Source organism: Lutjanus erythropterus, chromosome 19, assembly GCF_056507025.1.
Source record: "Lutjanus erythropterus isolate fLutEry1 chromosome 19, fLutEry1.hap2, whole genome shotgun sequence".
NCBI lineage: Eukaryota > Metazoa > Chordata > Actinopteri > Lutjaniformes > Lutjanidae > Lutjanus > Lutjanus erythropterus.
In genome coordinates, this window is record NC_139335.1 from 597,409 (window position 1) to 614,776 (window position 17,368).

A 17,368-nucleotide genomic window follows, 5' to 3' on the forward strand; every position below is an offset into this window, starting at 1 on the left:
AAGCATTGTGGGATCCAGCGGGTCGGGTAAGACGAGCCATCCTGTAGACAATGTTGCTCCAAGATGGTAGTAGACAGAAGTCAAGCAATTGTTATCCTACTATTGGCAATTTATATTTGGTATACTGTATCCTTGTATATTACTTTATTTTTTTTACATTTTAAAATAGTTTATTCTTGTACAAATTTCTTATATTCTATTTTATTTTTCAATGTTTTTCTCTTTTGGTGTCTACAATATATTTATTGTATACTTAGTGTCTATATTCTGTCTGATGACTTGCTGATATAGCATAAGAATTTCCCAGTTTGGGATCAATAAAGTACTATGTATCTATATATTTACGTTATATTTAGGACACAGGAGTCAGAGGTGAACCTTGGGATCATCGGATGTTTCGACCTTCCACCAACGGTGGCCCCGCCAAGGTTGATCATGTCTCGTGTCAAATTGCCAGTATTTTAGATAAGATTTAATGATTTGGTCTGTAGGCTTTGGTGAGGTAACTTTAAAAGTAAAATTAGTATTTTGAGATTATTGGGAGTACTCCAGTAAATTAAGAGGTAAGTATTTTAAGATTAAGATTGGGATTAGTTAGTAAGAGGGTAGTTAGAGAGTCAGTAAAGAGTAACCATTAGGTTTTTTAATATTTGGGGAAATAGTCGAAACGGGCGATTGTTGGGAGAAACAGACGGTTTCCTGGTGGAACCAGACGTGTTCCACCTTATCAGTTAGTTTCAAGACCTAAACTGTTGGGTTAAGTTTGGTGGGGGTGGTGTATTACACCTCTGGTGGTTGGAAGACTGGGGAATATTTCCAGTGTGATTTTAGTGTGTTAGTGTGTAACAATATCACTGGTACCAATATTGATGATGATATAATATTGATAATTATATTAAAGGTGCAATAAAGGGTTACAGGCAAAAACACAGCTGATTGTGTTTTATATCCTATATGAAGGTGAAGGACGCCAGCAGCACGAGTAAAACTCATGATGGTGGGTTTTTGTTTTTTCTTTTATTATTGATTAGTTTTATTATTTTTATAAATGAAATATTAGAAACAGAAACATTTGTGATGTTTGTCTTTATTTAACCTCTTTTCTCAAAAGTTGCTCATGTACATTGAAACAGTTCATACCTGTGACACAGGTGTTGTCTGAATCCTCATGATTGGCTGAAAGGTGAGGGGGCGGAGACAACTCCACCATCATAAAAAAAGTCAGAGATACATATTTATGTTATTATGACACTAATATTAAGTGATTAAATAACATTTAATCATCTGTATATTTATTTATTTCACATCATTTTATTCATTTATTTAATTCTGTTTCATCTGTAGTGACGTTCAGTTTCTGAGCTCAGTGCCTCCACATCCACATCCTCTCAGGTCGTCCCCCGTCTCCGTCCCTTCGTCTGTCCTCAGGCCAGGTGGTGCTGGGTGGTCATGAGGACCAGGGGGACCTCTTTGTCCCCAGTGCCCAGCAGAGGGAACATCCTCTCAGTGAACTCAGAGGAGCCGGTGAAGCTGTAGATCTCTGAGCCCGACTTCACGTTATAAAAGGACACCTGTCCCTCGTCCACATCCAGGAACACGCCCACCTGACGCAGCTTCGGAGGACTCTTCACCTGCACGACACGAATACACATTGATTCAGGTTCAGACAGGTGAACGGACCTGAGATGTATGGAAGCCCATTAAGGCCATAAGAAAAGACGTAAAACTGATGAAAAGTGACAAATAAGAATCTGTAGTAACATATTACTTTGCTATTTTAAAAGCTGAAAAAAAAGATAATTCATATGACCTCTGTGAGGCATGGAAAATATAATATAATATAATATAATATAATATAATATAATATAATATAATATAATATAATGTACTATAATGTGTTTGGACCTTGGTAAGCGGTGGTGCAGTGAGCGCTCGCAGTTGGCTACCACTCCACCAGATGGCGTAGTATCCGTTGGAGGGACTCATGTCAAACAGACCTTTCCTCTGAGCCGACTCACTGACCACGCCCAGCTTCCAGTCTTTATTCTCTCCAACAAACACCTGCGACAGGTGGACACAGACAGACAGACAGAGTTACACGTCATGCTGGTTGTTGTCTGAGCGTTTCTTGGCGTTGGCGTGACTCTGACCTCCCAGTAGTGGCGCCCCGTACTGAAGCCCTCTTTAGCGATGACGCAGGACCAGACGTCGAAGCGCTGCTGACTGTTTCTGTAGAACTGCAGCTTCTCTCCTCTCTTCAGCTGCTTCCTGTCTTCAGACAGGATCAAGAAGGGGTACGCTGTGACGGGGTTCAGCGTCACGTCCTCTGGAGAAAGAAATGACCAATCTGAAGCCCCATGTGGCTGTGACATCATCACACACCTGAAACCTTCGCTGTGGGATGGATTCAAAACTAATTTACAGCTGCCTGAAGACAAAGCCAGGGGTCAAAATTTCCCTGTTGAACAGGGGTGTTTCTGGGTTGGGGGCATGGAGGGGCACCGCCCCCCCCCCCCCCCGAAATCTGATTGACAATGAAATCCTGACCGTGACTTCGGATATTTTCACGGTGTAACTATGCCTAGGCTTTGAGGTAAATACTAATATCAGAATACTAGCTGAAATGATAATCAGTTTCAAGATGAATTTGATAAAATTTCTGTTTTCGCTCGAGTTTGATTACAGTGTTTTGAAAAACTTGCAGTAAATTCTGTCCAGCATCAACAAACGTTAGCAACAGTCTCACAGACGCAAAGTGGGTTTGTTTTGTGTCAGTGACATCAAAAAGAACAGGACGTCATTTCAAATAACAGAGGTTTTCAAAATAAAAGTCAGTGAGATAATTTCAGTGTGTTTATCAGAATTATTTAAACATTTTCAACCATTATAATATGAATAATATATTAAAGTTTTACACCGCTTCATCTCTACTAGCATGCTAACATCATAGTAACAAAAGTTAGCATGCTTACAGTCACTACAAAAAGAAGAAGTTTGAAAACAAAGTTGAGGAAATGCATGTTGGGAAGGATGGGTGAGGGAAGGACTCACCCATGTAGACTCGGGCCTTCTTGTGTCCTGTGACAGAACAACACAAGTTGATTTACCTGCTACTGCAGAAAAACACCTGTTCTCTAAAACGAGTCTGACAGACACATACCTGAGACCGGTTTGGTCTTCTTCAGATCTGAAGGGAAACAGGAGGCCATAGTTATTTCTTTCATACGAAAAGTCCTCGCCATCAGCAGTCAGACATCTCAACAAAAACAACAACACCTGTCCAGGTGCTCCTGCTGCAATCATGTGATCAGCAGCTGATCACTGACCTCTCAGAGACCACTGACTCTTCCTCAAACTGGCGCTGCTTCCTCTCAGACTGAGCATGCTCTCTGCCAACAACAGATCGCCCGATGACACTGAAACACAGACGGCAGGTCAGTACTGCAGACGTTGTACAGGCCTCCAGATGTTTCTTTTGTGGGTGGAGCTTAGGAGGAGCTAAAACAATATGTCGGGCTAACACCGTGACTCACCAGACCCTCTGGAGCCTCTGGAGCGGACCTCACCCATCCTGATGTCGTCCATCTTGTCCTTCACCTCAGACAAAGCGCTCTTCACCTCCCCCAGCTGGAAGTGAAGGGAGAACTGGTCCTCGTCCACCTCCTCCTGCTGGTCATCAGCCAGAGGAGCCGTGGCCTCCTCGTAACTCTGAGGAGGGACACGACAAGCTGACAGGTCACATTGAGGCTTAAGCTAACAGCCCCCAGGTCATGACATCATGCTAACAGACTGAGGCTTAAGCTAACAGCCCCCAGGTCATGACATCATGCCAACTGACTGAGGCTAAAGCTAACAGCCCCTGGTCATGACATCATGCTAACAGACTGAGGCTTAAGCTAACAGCCCCCAGGTCATGACATCATGCCAACTGACTGAGGCTAAAGCTAACAGCCCCTGGTCATGACATCATGCCAACAGACTGAGGCTAAAGCTAACAGCCCCTGGTCATGATATCATGCTAACAGCTCCCATGTAAAAAGTTACCATTTTTACCAGTTCATGTTCCATGTTAAAGATGTTAATCTCTATAAACAGATACCTGAATGCAGAATCTGTAGGTAAGGAACACGATTTCAGTATCAGAAGCCTTTTGGTTTGTAGTCTGAGCAGTAATGACCAATCAGGTTTGAGCAGACTCTTCTGGACCCTGTAAGATGTGGAACTGGAATTGGTAAGATTTGGAGTAGGACTGTGTAAGTTCTGGAGCGGGTCTCTGTAAGATGTGGAGTAGGATTCTGTAAGATGTGGCATGACACTCTGTAACATATGGAACAGGACTATGTAAGATGTGGAATAGATCTCTATAAGATGTGGAGCAGGATTCTGTAAGACGTGGAACAGGGCTCTATCAGATGTGGAGCAGGACTCTCAGTTCTCACCTGCAGGAAGCCGATGTGGTCCTGACTGATGGCCTGGACCTCCAGTGTCGCCCTCCTGTCCATCAGCTGGCTCAGCTCCATCTCCAGACGGCTCACCAGCCCCTTCCCCTTTGACATCACGGCATCCAGCTGGGTCTCAATCCCACCCACCACCTGAGACCGGATCCTGTCCAACGAGGTGGACACTTCATCCAGGAGGTGTTCCACATCACCTCGCTCTCCGTCTGCGTAGTTCTGAAAATAAATCACAAAATAATTATTAACTCCTGAATGGGCGTCACTGTCGTCCAGTTTTAAATAATGTACAGAATAAATAAACCATGAAGAAGACGGATGACCTTCACTCCCTCCAGCTTCCTCTTCAGCTGAGTCACAAGAATCTCTTTCTCTTTGATGCGGTTCAGGATCTCCTGCTCTGTCCTTGCCACCTGTTTCTGAAGACACAGGTGAACACACACAGGTGAACGCAGGACGGGCGCTGTCATTGTCTGACCATCTTCTAATATGAGGACAACAAGCTGGACCACACACTCCTCATCTCTACCTGTTTGCTGAGTCTCTCAGTTTGGACAGAGACAGTTTTGTGTGTTCGATGTTCGTCCAGGACACAGATGGCACAGATGCAGCGCTGACATGTACGACAGTACACCTGGACAAGTGAACACATCAGGAGATCAGAAACAGGAAAAGTTCATCAACATTTAATGTGTCTAAGGATAAAAAACTCCTGCTGATGTAATAATACTGACAATGATAGTCTGTCCAGGAAGTTGCTACGTTGCAATGGCAACAATTCAAGCAAATTCAACCAATGCCCATGAATTCTGCACAAATTTGCAATTTTGGCTAATCACTACAAATTTGACCAATCATCGTAACTTCCTGTGAGATCCACCAATCACAGCGGTCCCTCAAGCAAACATCATAACAACTCAATGTTTTTTCCTTTCTTTCTTTTTTAATATTTGCTTTTTGTCATGGGTACTAAAAAGAACTCAAGGTCTGTCACCTTTATTGGCATTTATCGATTATCTGTGCACTTTCACATTTTATAATCGTGTGCTGTTTTGACTCAAGTTCTTGTAGCTCTGAACCTTTTAATTTTTTTCTCCCTGGAAAAAGATTTCCTTTGATTTTTAGTGAATTATGTTTAAAAAAAAAACTCAGCTTTATTTTGCAGTTTTCACTTCTGGTCCCACAATTTCATTGCAAAAAATGTTTAAAAACATCATCACAATGTATTTTAGAAAAGCTGCTGTGAAATCAGACTTTTCAGGCCACAACCATCCTGAAGAGACTGCAGGACGTTTCTGATGTCATTCCTCACCTGAACACTTTCGACCAGTCAAACATGATCATGACAATAAGCGTGTATTTTCTCTCACCTCCAGCAGGCGGTGGTGTATTGCGCATGTGCGGCCCCTGAGGGCCTCCAGGGGGTCCATCAATGGGTGTTTGGCATAGAAGGGTGTCGTCTGATGTGGCCGCACGTGCTCAGTGCAGTACGAGGCGGTGCAGGTGAGGCAGGAGCTGATGGCAGGCTGTTTAACACCTGTACAGACATCACACCACACCACCTCCTCGCTTGATGCTGTCACGAACGGGTTGGTGGTGCCTATGTCTGTGGTCGTCATGGTCATGGCACCTGACAGCGACGGCGTCCCATTCCTGAGCGGCGTCGGTAACCCTGCAGCTCCGTAACGAGCCAGTTTGTATTTATCTGCGATGAGAGCGAAGACTTTGTTGACGCTGAGCTGAGGACGTTCGTCAAACTCCCTTTTGCAGAGAGGACACGAGCAGACTGGACTGGACGCCCAGTAACCTCCGATACATGCCTGCAAATAGACAGCAGAAGAAGAAGAAGAAGGACGAGGACGTTCAGATATGACGCTCCCTGATTTCTCTCAAGAAAAGTAGCAAGTTCCTAAAATGCAAAGATGAAAAATGATGCACCTCTACGGTTTCACAGCAGGAAACTCGGTTACCTTAATAAATGACAGATTTGTCTTGTTTGTCACTTGTTGGGAACATTTTTGATAATGTGATAATGTTTTTATGCAGAAATGTTACATATTATACGATCCCAGTTCCATAAAAGTTGGGACTTTGTGTAAAATGCAGATGAAAACAGAATGCAATGATTTGCAAAAACTTCGCAACTTAATTCAATGGAGTTCAGCACAAAGACAAGATATTTAATGTTCAAACAGATTTTTCACTGAAATAAGCAGGAATGTCTCTGAAAAAGACCTTTCAGCATTAATGGGGCCTTCACAGATGTGAAGAACTATTTGATTAATGGAGAAAATGATCAACAGATTGATCGATAATGAAAATACTTGTTACAGAAACACCTCGAAAAATAGGTGCAAACACGTCTCTGTCTTTTGCTGCTCCTGAAAAAACTTTTTTGAAACGTGTTGCAGCATCAAATTCAGAATTAGTGAATATTTACAAAAAAAAAGTTGATCAGCTCGAGGGTGAAACATCTCGTCTCTGTACTCAGATCTCTGATCCTGGTCTCGGGTGTTCGGCGTCGCCTGACAGGAAGTCTCGGACGTTGTGTGTGTGAATGTTACCTGACAGAAGTTGTGTCCACAGGGAGTCGAGACGGGTTCGTCGAACAGATCCAGACAGATGGAGCAGGTTAACTCCTGCTCTGAGAACAGATCTGGAGCCGCTGCCTCCGCCATCGTCATACTGCTGCTGCTGGAGAACAGACACGAGCAGAAACACTTTACTGATCCCTCGGAGGAACCTGGGGAACATCACTGACCGCTAGGGTTGAAAATTATAAGCTCTTTCTTTAATCAATCATTGGTAAAGTTAACAATCAATTAATCGATTAATCAAACATACAAAATGTTAAAAATGTTTCTTTTACCAAACAACCCTTCAATCAAAGTTTTATTTCCACAGTAACATGTTCCACGTTCTCTGACATTGTTACATACACCCTTAGAAATAAAGCTGCTAACTAGAACCATATGAGGTTCTTCAGCTTGTCTCCATAGGAGAACCATTTTTGGTTCCTGTTAGAACTTTTTATGAAAGTTCTAACGGGAATCCTTGCAGAGAGTTCTACCAAGAACCTAACATAGACAGTTATACCCTGTGAAAGGTTTCACCCAGAACCCTCCATAAGAGGTTCTACTGAGAACCCTTTTATGGTGCAATGGTTCTACTTAGAGTCCTCTCTGGAGATTCTATTCAGAACCTTTCTACCTTTCTAACAGTGCCAACAAGAATCCAACAGGGGGTTCTGCTGAGAACTGTTTTATAGTATGGCACAAAGAACCCTTCAAAAAGTTCTTCAACAATCCTTGAAGAACTTTTTCTTCTATAAAAGGTTCTTTGGATAACAAGTGTCCTTAAAGGAACCCTTAGTCTTACAAAGAACCCTTGACAAACCCTTTCTTCCAAAAAGGATTCTTAAGAAGCAAATAGTTCTGGGTAGAACCACAGTTCTTCAGGAAGAACCCCTTCGGACCCTTATTTCTAAGAGTGTAGAGCGACATGTTTCACATGTTTATATGATGGAAGATCGATTAAATTTTACATGATTGATCGGATTCTTAATGATCGATTAATCAATCGTTGATTAATTATTATCATCCCTGGTGATTATGTTTACATGCACACTAAGTTTCCATTATTATCCTGAACAGTCTGAATATGATATAAACAGTGGACTAACTCCTTCATTTTAAACCTGGTTTAACTAAACTCTGATCAGAGCTAATCTCAGATTAAACTAATCTTTGTTGGTTAAACCCCGACTTCAGCTTTTAAACTTTCATTCTGTGTTCTGTTTGACTAAAGACATTTGAAATGGAAGTCAAACAGAATTAAACAGAGGAAGACAAGTCTAATGACACCAGATATTTTTATCTGCAAAGACAAAAACAAATTTATTCTTGAGTCTGAAATGAAAATGTTTCATTTTTCAAGTTAAATTTTAGTGACACGTTTCATTTTCTAAAGTAAAATCCAACTGTCAGTGAGAGACGGACCAGGTCAGACAACATTCCTCCTGAAACAGCTGAACTCCGACACACAAACTGAGTCGACTCAAACCTACAAATAACAAAACAGCAGCAGACAGGTGAGTCACTGAAACACACAGACGGACAGGTGTACAGGTACACAGACGGACAGGTGTACAGGTACACAGACGGACAGGTGTACAGGTACACAGACGGACAGGTGTACAGGTGTACAGGTACACAGACGGACAGGTGTACAGGTACACAGACGGACAGGTGCACAGGTACACAGATGGACAGGTGTACAGGTGTACAGGTACACAGACGGACAGGTGTACAGGTACACAGACGGACAGGTGCACAGGTACACAGATGGACAGGTGTACAGGTGTACAGGTACACAGACAGACAGGTGCACAGGTACACAGACAGACAGGTGTACAGGTACACAGACGGACAGGTGCACAGGTACACAGACGGACAGGTACAAAGACACACAGAGAGACAGATTATTTGGACAGTTGTTCTCTACCTTTTTCTCTGCAGGTTCCTCTCAGTGTTTCTGACTCTGATGAGGCTGATAACCACCTGTTCTGAGCAGGTGGGAACAGAAAGAGAGGGGGTGGGGCCACCTCACCTGAATGTGAGGTGTGTCCAGTGTAGCTGTGTGGACACATTTAAGGAATGTTTACCAATTTAATAATAAATAATCAACAAATTTTAAATAAACTAAAGGTGAAACAATTAGTCAGTTAATACAGATGATCCACTGTTTTATAATTATTTTTACTAATAACTAATTTTTCATCAAAAATGCATAAAACACTCATGTTAGCATAAATCACTAACATTAGCATGAAACACTAACGTTAGCATGAAACACTAACATTAGCATGAAACACTAACGTTAGCATAAATAAGGCTTTGGGAATTTCCTTAGTGAATTTGTAGCATATGTATTCCATTCTTTCATCACTTTATTGTTAAGACAAATTTGATTTTTGATTTTTCTTACTGTTTATTTACTTTTTTTACATGTTGGAAATAAAAATATCAGTGGGGTGAGGTGCCAGGTGAGCAGCAGGTATGATCCAGCTCACACAGGTGCTTTACAAATACAAAAACCAAAACCATATGGATGCAGATCATTCAGACTGTGGTCTCAAAGTAGCTCAAACATTTCTACCTTCATTTTATGTAACAACTCAAACACCAGCCTGATGTGCAGGCTGCTTCTTCCCCTCCTCTTGCAACAAAACAGTCTGTAAATCTCAGTCAGTCTCTGTTGTGTTTGAAAGTTTGTCCATCAGATATTTTACTTTGTTTAAAGAAGACAGAAGAAACCAGATCACTGAACTCAGATCAAACAGCTGATCTGTGATCTGTGCTGAACGAGCAAATTAAAGGATCTATCAGCAGGTAAAATAAACAAAAATCAAAGTTTTCTCCACAAATATGTAAAGCTTCAGTTTGTAAATTTAAAATGAACTTCAAACATCAGAGCTCTTGTTTCTTACCTTCCTCTGAGCCGACGTCTTTCTGTCAGAAATCCTGAAACTCAGGTTACTGTCAGTGGGCGGAGCCACAAAGTGGTCAGGTGAGTTTGGAAGGACAATTATAGTTTATTTTATATATATACATATATATATATATAAGTGTGTGTGTGTGTGTATGTGTACACACACTAATTTAACACATTTTGTATTTTTAAAAATAGTAAATAAAAATACACAAAAAATGCCTAAATATAATTCATCTTTAAACAGAAATAATATATATTAAATATTATAACATACAAAAATATACAACATAGTATTTTAAAAATAAAACAATTAAATACATTTAGATAGATAGATAATGTATTTATTTACATTTATTTCCCTTAAATTCACTGTATTATAATTTATTTATAATTGTAATTTAGCTTAAAGATCACAATTTTATTATAAATCATACCACTGACATCAGATCAATTCTGTATCTAATGTAAATCTAAAGGTTAATTCTGTATCTCATAATTCTGATTTAAACTTTTGATGTGGAATCATCAATCATCAGTAACGTATTTATTTATCGTCCTCTTCAAAGAACGCTGAAAACTTTAAATAAAAAAAGAATATAAAATAAACAATCTGATCAGAACCGATCAGCTTCAGGTTCATCAATAAAAACACAATAATGTTGATCGAGAGTCTGCAGAGACAAAGATGATTCTCAGGACGGAGGACATTCCTGCTCCACAGGTGTGTGCGGTGGATCCTGTTTGACGGTTGGTGTGTGTGTGTGTGTGTGTGTGTGTGTGTGTGTGTGTGTGTGTGTGTCTGTGTGTGTGTGTGTCTGTGTGTCTGTGTGTGTCTGTGTGTGTGTGTGTCTGTGTGTCTGTGTGTGTGTGTGTGTGTGTGTCTGTGTGTCTGTGTGTGTGTGTGTGTGTGTGTGTGTGTGTCTGTGTGTGTGTGTGTGTGTGTGTGTGTGTGTGTGTGTGTGTGTGTGTGTGTGTGTGTGTGTGTCGCTCTGCTCTGAAAAGCCTTCTTCACTGTATGGAGGATTATTTCAGACAAAACAAGACAACAAATTTAATCCAAGAATAAAACTCATCACAGTTCAAACTGTGACATTAAACGTCAAAATGATGCTTTTTATGTCAAAACTGTGAGAAAATAAAGGATGAGATATTAAATCTAAACTGATTTAGAAAAGACTACTATTATTTAAAATAAGAGATACAAAGTCATTAACTGATTATTTTAATTAGACTTAATTCAATTCAATTTATTAATGTTTTACATGTATTAATTTAGAACTTCACATTTATTTTACATTCAGGTTTTCACACAGTTCTTTGAGTTTTTCCCCTGACATGTTTATGGTATTTGTACTGTCTTTATAAGTCGAAAGTGTATTTTATTTGTTAGCTACAGTTACTTCAATTCAAAGTAAAATTAAGGTCAAAATAATTTAATGTCAAGAGACATGAGATTCAAAATTAAAATTGCCACATTATAAACTGAAATTATGAGATACAGAATTATAGAACCTGATGTCAGTGTTGTGATTTATAATAAGATTATGATCTTTAAGTTAAAACATTTAATCAAATGTATAAGTTCTGAGACAAAAATATTATAAATGACAATAAATTAAAAAGTAATCTTAAAAAGTAAAAGTAGTCAAATTTGTGGGAAAGTTATTTTTCTATTATACAGTGTTTATATACAGCGTGTCCACAAAGTCTCTTTACAATTTAAAAAATTTATTACAAAAGCAATTGATGAAATATGTTAATCAGATTTGTTCTATGTACTCAGTGGTTATCAAAGTTTTTAATCACATTCATTCTTCACACATGAAGCAAAAGATCAAAGATTCTGTTGCCACCATTGACGAGGCGATGCTTCAGCGAACACGGCAACAAATCCAGGACCGTCTTGATGTGCTTCGTTCAACTAATGGTTCCCATATAGAGGTTTATTAAATGAGGCAAAAAACACTTCAATATCTAATTTTCATTTTGTAATAATTTACACAGATTTGTCTATTCATTTGACTCTTTTGTAAAGAGACTTTATGGACACCTGTATTTCAAAATCTATCATTATCATTTATTAATTTATGTCAGATGATTCCAAATCAAAATACAAAGTAATACCATCCAGTCAAAATTAAAAATTTTTGTAAAAAAATTATGATCTTCAAGTAAAAACATATATTTTAAGTAATGTCAAGATTGGAAAGTCAGTTGTCAAAATTTTGATTTTTATATGGTCATATATTATATATATTATATTATATTATATTATATATATTATATTATATATATTATATTATATTATATTATATTATATTATATTATATTATATTATATTATATTATATTGTATTATCATAGATACAGTATTAAGGACCATGTTCTAATGTAAATTCATGCTTTTACTGCAGTAAAGGATGCGACTGGAGAGGATCCAAGATGGCGGAGTGAGAAGCAGCTTTTTGCAGGCTCTGTTAAAAGAATATTGTTTTGTCCCAAAATAGTGAATCTTTACGCAACAACTCACAACCTCCACTAAGATTTAATCCCACACACTATTTTTTACCGTCAGTTTTTTTTCTGAAGCAGTTCTTTTTCCTGGAAACTTTCACATTTTTAGAAGACGGCTTGGATGCTAACATGTCAGACCATGACTACAACTTAACTGCTCTCCGCGAAGCTTGTGAAGACAGTGACATCGAAGACATCGAGATGGATGAAAATTCTTCTAAAGAAAGTAAGAGTAACCCGACTCATACACCAATTAAAAGCCCAAACCCCAAGAAAATGAAGGGGAATGACAATAGTAAGGAAAATGAAAATATCGGCGCTGCCATTCTCCATGCTGTTCAAGCCCTGACTGGGAAAGTTGACGAACAGACTGAACTGTTAAAAAGTTTTGACAAACGCATCGAAGCTAATACTACGGCCACAAGAGAAAATAAACAAGAAATTACTCTCCTCAAGAAAAAGATTGACGAGCTCCAAAAAGAAAACATCACGCTTAAAAACGCAACGGAGGAACTGGCTCGTTACAAAAGGAGATGGAACCTGAGACTGACTGGTCTACCAGAAAAGGATGGTGAAAACACAAAAGAAATCGTTATCGGAATACTCACAAGAGTTGTGCCTCTGTCTGTGGACCGGCTGCGAGACACCGTGGACACAGTCCACCGCCTGGGTAAACATAACACCGCGGCTGCCTCTAACAACGTGCCGAGGGCAATCATCATCCAGTTCGGGATGAGAACTGTCCGGGATGAAGTATGGAAAAAATCGAAGGAAGCACGAGTATGCAGTGAGATGCATATTCGCTTCAGAGAAGACTTCTCCAAAGAAGATCGGGAGGCTCGTTCCAAGCTGTGGCCACTGGTTCAGGAGGCCAGGAAGAAGGGGAAGAGAGCTTTCCTGAAGGAAGGCTACGCTCTGATTGACAACCGTCGTGTGGATTCTAACTGAACAGTTTATTTTGTTACACTGGTCCATAACAGGTACCGTGATTTAGTTTGACAGTTCTATAAATGTTCACATACCTCAAGGGTTATTGCAATAATTGTTAATGTTGAATTTTGATAGGGACATATTAGCTACTCATTCCTGCACATCATTTTCTTCGCGCACACTTATTATCTAGTGAGTAAGTGAATGTTATCTTTTTTTTCTTTAAATATTAGGGGATTAAAGAACAATGTAAAACGTAAGGCAACATTTCTTTTTTGTAAGGAGCAGAAGAGCAATATTATTTTTTTGCAAGAGACTCATTCAGTAGAGGCGGACACTAATTTCTGGAAACAACAATGGGGAGACCATGTCTTCTTCAGTCATGGGACTACACATTCAGCTGGAGTAATGATCCTGTTCAACAGGTTCTCTGGAAATATAATTAACCACAAAAGTGACATCAATGGACATTGGTTAATGATGGTGATTGAGTTTAATGATGTTAATTATATTTTGATTTGTGTATATGGTTATAACAGAAGGGTACAGAACAAACAACTTTATTCTTCCTTGAGTAAGATGCTGGAGGAATGGAAAGTGACCTATACTACTGACAAAGTCATAGTTGGAGGAGACTTTAATTTGGTCCCTGACCTCTGGTTGGATCGTCTTCCTCCAAGAGGGCAAAGTCACTACTATGAGGAAATTATAAGTGAATGTATTACTAAAGGAAATCTAATTGACTGTTGGAGAATGAGAAACCCCAATACCAAGCAATACACATGGTATAATTCAGCTAACAATGGTCAGTGCTCCAGATTAGACTTTTGGCTAATCTCTACCAACCTGATAAATGAGGTCCTTGGTTGTGAAATATCATCATCACCCCTAACTGACCACTGTGCTGTCTCAATTTCCTTTCAACTAACTGGGGTTAAGTCCATCCCTATCTCTTTATGGAAGTTTAATAGTAGCCTTCTAGACAATGAGGAGTTTTGCAATGAAACCAAAAACTTATTAAATGAAATTAATCAATCAGAAATGTCACCCTTGAGTAAATGGGAGTGGTTTAAATTTAAAATTAAAGAAGTTGCCATCAAAACGAGTAAGTACATCTCTGAAGCTAAAAAACAAAAACAACGAGACATTATTAACAAAATGAATAGATTATGTCAAAAAACAGACTTATCTTTAGAAGAACAAGTTGAATTAAATCATCTGCAAAACCAATTGGACAGTTTATATTTGGAAAAAGCAAAAGGAGCATTTATACGCTCAAGAGCACGCTGGCTTGAGGAAGGTGAAAAAAATACTTCCTATTTCTTTAGTCTAGAAAAACAAAGACAAACAAAAAAGAAAATTAATAAGCTACTTATTAACAATATTAGCATTGATAACCAAGTCCAAGTCAATGAGGAAATAAGACATTTTTATAATAAGCTATACACATCCAATTTTTCAATGGATGACTGCCAAATATTTTTTGAGAGTATTAGAGATTGTAGCAAAATAATTGATGAAAATTTTAAGCAACATATGGAGGATAAGCTTAGAATTGAAGAGCTAGATTCAGCAATTGGGCGGATGTCAAAAGGAAAGTCACCAGGATTGGATGGGTTAACAGTAGAATTTTACATTCATTTTTGGAAAGATATCAGAGTACTACTTTATAATGCCTTTTTAGAATGTATTTCATCTGGTCATCTGTCCCCTACCATGAAAAGAGGTGTTATCACCTTAATTCCAAAGCCCAATAAGGATAAAATGTTGCTGGATAATTGGAGACCAATTACCTTATTATGTAATGACTACAAGTTGCTAGCACATATATACTCAAATAGATTGGATATGGGGTTATCCAAAATAGTGGATGAATGCCAATCAGCCTTTGTGAAAGGTAGAAACATACATAACCATACTAGATTAATTCTTGACCTGTTAGATTATAGAGAGTACATCACAACAGACAGTTATGTGTTGTTTCTGGACTTCTTGAAGGCTTTTGACACAATTGAACACCCCTTTTTGCTGAAAACGTTACAATTCTTGGGCTTTGGAAAGAATTTCTGTGACATTGTTGAAATGCTTTATACTGACATTAGTAGCACGGTCTCTTTGAACCCAGGAATGACTCCTGGATTTAAGGTGTTACGTGGAATACGACAGGGTTGCCCTATTTCACCAAAGCTTTTCATATTGGCAACACAAATGTTAACATTACTAATCAAAAATTCTAATGACATACAAGGAATAACAATTTTTAACAAAGAGTTTAAAATAAGTCAATTTGCAGATGATACTTCTATCCTTTTAAAAGATAAATCAATGGTAGATAAAACTCTCAATACTATCTCAATCTTTTCTAAAGCATCTGGGTTATTTCTTAATATCAAAAAATGCGAACTACTCCCTATTCACGCAAGCTCTGACTCCACTATTGCTTCAATTAGAGTTGAATCTGAAGTTAAATACTTAGGGCTGACTATGTCCAAAAACTTAATTAGAAGAGAAGACATTAATTTCTCTAACCGTATTATGGATATGAAGAAATCACTTAGTCACTGGTTAACCAGAGACCTTACTATTTTTGGCAGAACCATTCTATCTAAAGCTGAAGGTATTTCCAAACTGATTTACCCCTGTCACTCCCTTTATATTTCCTCTAAAAACATAAATAAAATTAACACGATTATTTTCCAATTTTTGTGGAAGAACAAAACCCACTACATTAAAAAGTCCCAGCTTGTAAAAGAGTATGTTAAAGGTGGTATCAAAGCTCCAGAATTTGAATCTATGGTTGGCACCTTTAGAATTAACTGGATAAAATCTTGTCTGTCACAGCCAAACTCCATGTGGTTCCACATCCCAAGGTCCTTGTTTGATAAAATAGGAGGTTTAGACTTTATTTTGAAATGTGACTTCGAGGTGAACAGGATCCCAATCAAGCTATCCAATTTTCACAAGCAGATTCTGCATTTTTGGAAAATGATATTTACCCACAACTTCTCTCCCCATAATTCAACCTTATGGAACAATAGAGTAATAACACTGAATCGAAAATCAATCTTCATGAGAGATTGGTTTAAGAAAAACATTATATATATAACAGATTTGATGGATGATAACGGTGTCATTTTAAGTTTCACAGACTTTATAGGAAAATACAATTTAAACTGTTCTCAAAGAGAATATAACAAACTATGTAAACTGATCCCATTGCCTCTGATTCACTTAATTAAAAATGTTATGATGTACAATAATTTCTCATCAGTACTACCAAACCTATTGTTAGGACAATGTAATCTGATTGATAAAAAATGTAATAATAAATTTATTAACAGTTTTTTAAAAGCCAAAATATTTCATGACTATGACAGAAGGATTTCTTGGCAGATCTCTTCTTCTATTACTTCGAGAACATTAGACAAAGCATACTCAAAATTTATCAAATGGCCCATTCTGCCTAAAGTCAAAGAAACACACTTTAAAGTTATAAACAAAATTTATCCTGTGGCAGAACTTCTCAAGAGAAGATTTGGTTTTGTGGTGGATCAATGCTCCTTTTGTAATGAAGAAAATGAAACTCTGGAACATCTGTTTTTTTTATGCCCTATTACACAATGTTTTTGGCGTGACATAAAAAATTGGATTTCTCTGAAAATTAATGATGTGCCGCCATTTGAAATATATCACATTATCTTTTATATGGATCTTCTAGCCTTGTCTGTCTCTGACACTATCAATATTGTCCTATTGTTGGGTAAATATCATATCCATTGTGCTAAATGGAGAAATGCTAAACCTTCCTTCCCTGGTTTTATTAATGAATTCAAGCTATTTTTCTCATCACTAAAAAAGGTAAAAAACAAATATGCCATGAAATTAAGTCTAGACTTTGCCCGTCTTCTGCTATTCTAAGTTATAACTTATTTTTAATTTTATTATTTTGCTGCTCCGTTCTTTATTAAATTGAAATGC

The 17,368-nt window shown here is 38.3% G+C and overlaps 1 protein-coding gene across 2 annotated transcripts; it reads right to left on the reverse strand.

The window, feature by feature from the left end:
• Positions 1 to 1,067: 1,067 nt before the first annotated feature.
• btr30 (bloodthirsty-related gene family, member 30) lies at positions 1,068 to 9,994 on the reverse strand. Of its 2 annotated transcripts, none has more exons than XM_084745114.1 (14): positions 9,943 to 9,994; positions 8,958 to 9,088; positions 7,019 to 7,145; positions 5,825 to 6,274; positions 4,984 to 5,088; positions 4,778 to 4,873; positions 4,440 to 4,673; positions 3,534 to 3,708; positions 3,327 to 3,416; positions 3,161 to 3,187; positions 3,052 to 3,078; positions 2,151 to 2,326; positions 1,906 to 2,061; positions 1,068 to 1,631 (listed from the first exon to the last, which is right to left on the reverse strand). In XM_084745114.1, exons 3-14 carry the CDS (start codon positions 7,136 to 7,138, stop codon positions 1,425 to 1,427), a joined length of 1,863 nt encoding a protein of 620 aa, XP_084601240.1. In that variant the 5' UTR covers positions 7,139 to 7,145; positions 8,958 to 9,088; positions 9,943 to 9,994; the 3' UTR covers positions 1,068 to 1,424. The 2 variants fall into 2 exon arrangements, with proteins under 2 accessions (XP_084601240.1, XP_084601239.1); XM_084745113.1 differs by having other exon boundaries at positions 7,019 to 7,148.
• Positions 9,995 to 17,368: the final 7,374 nt, after the last annotated feature.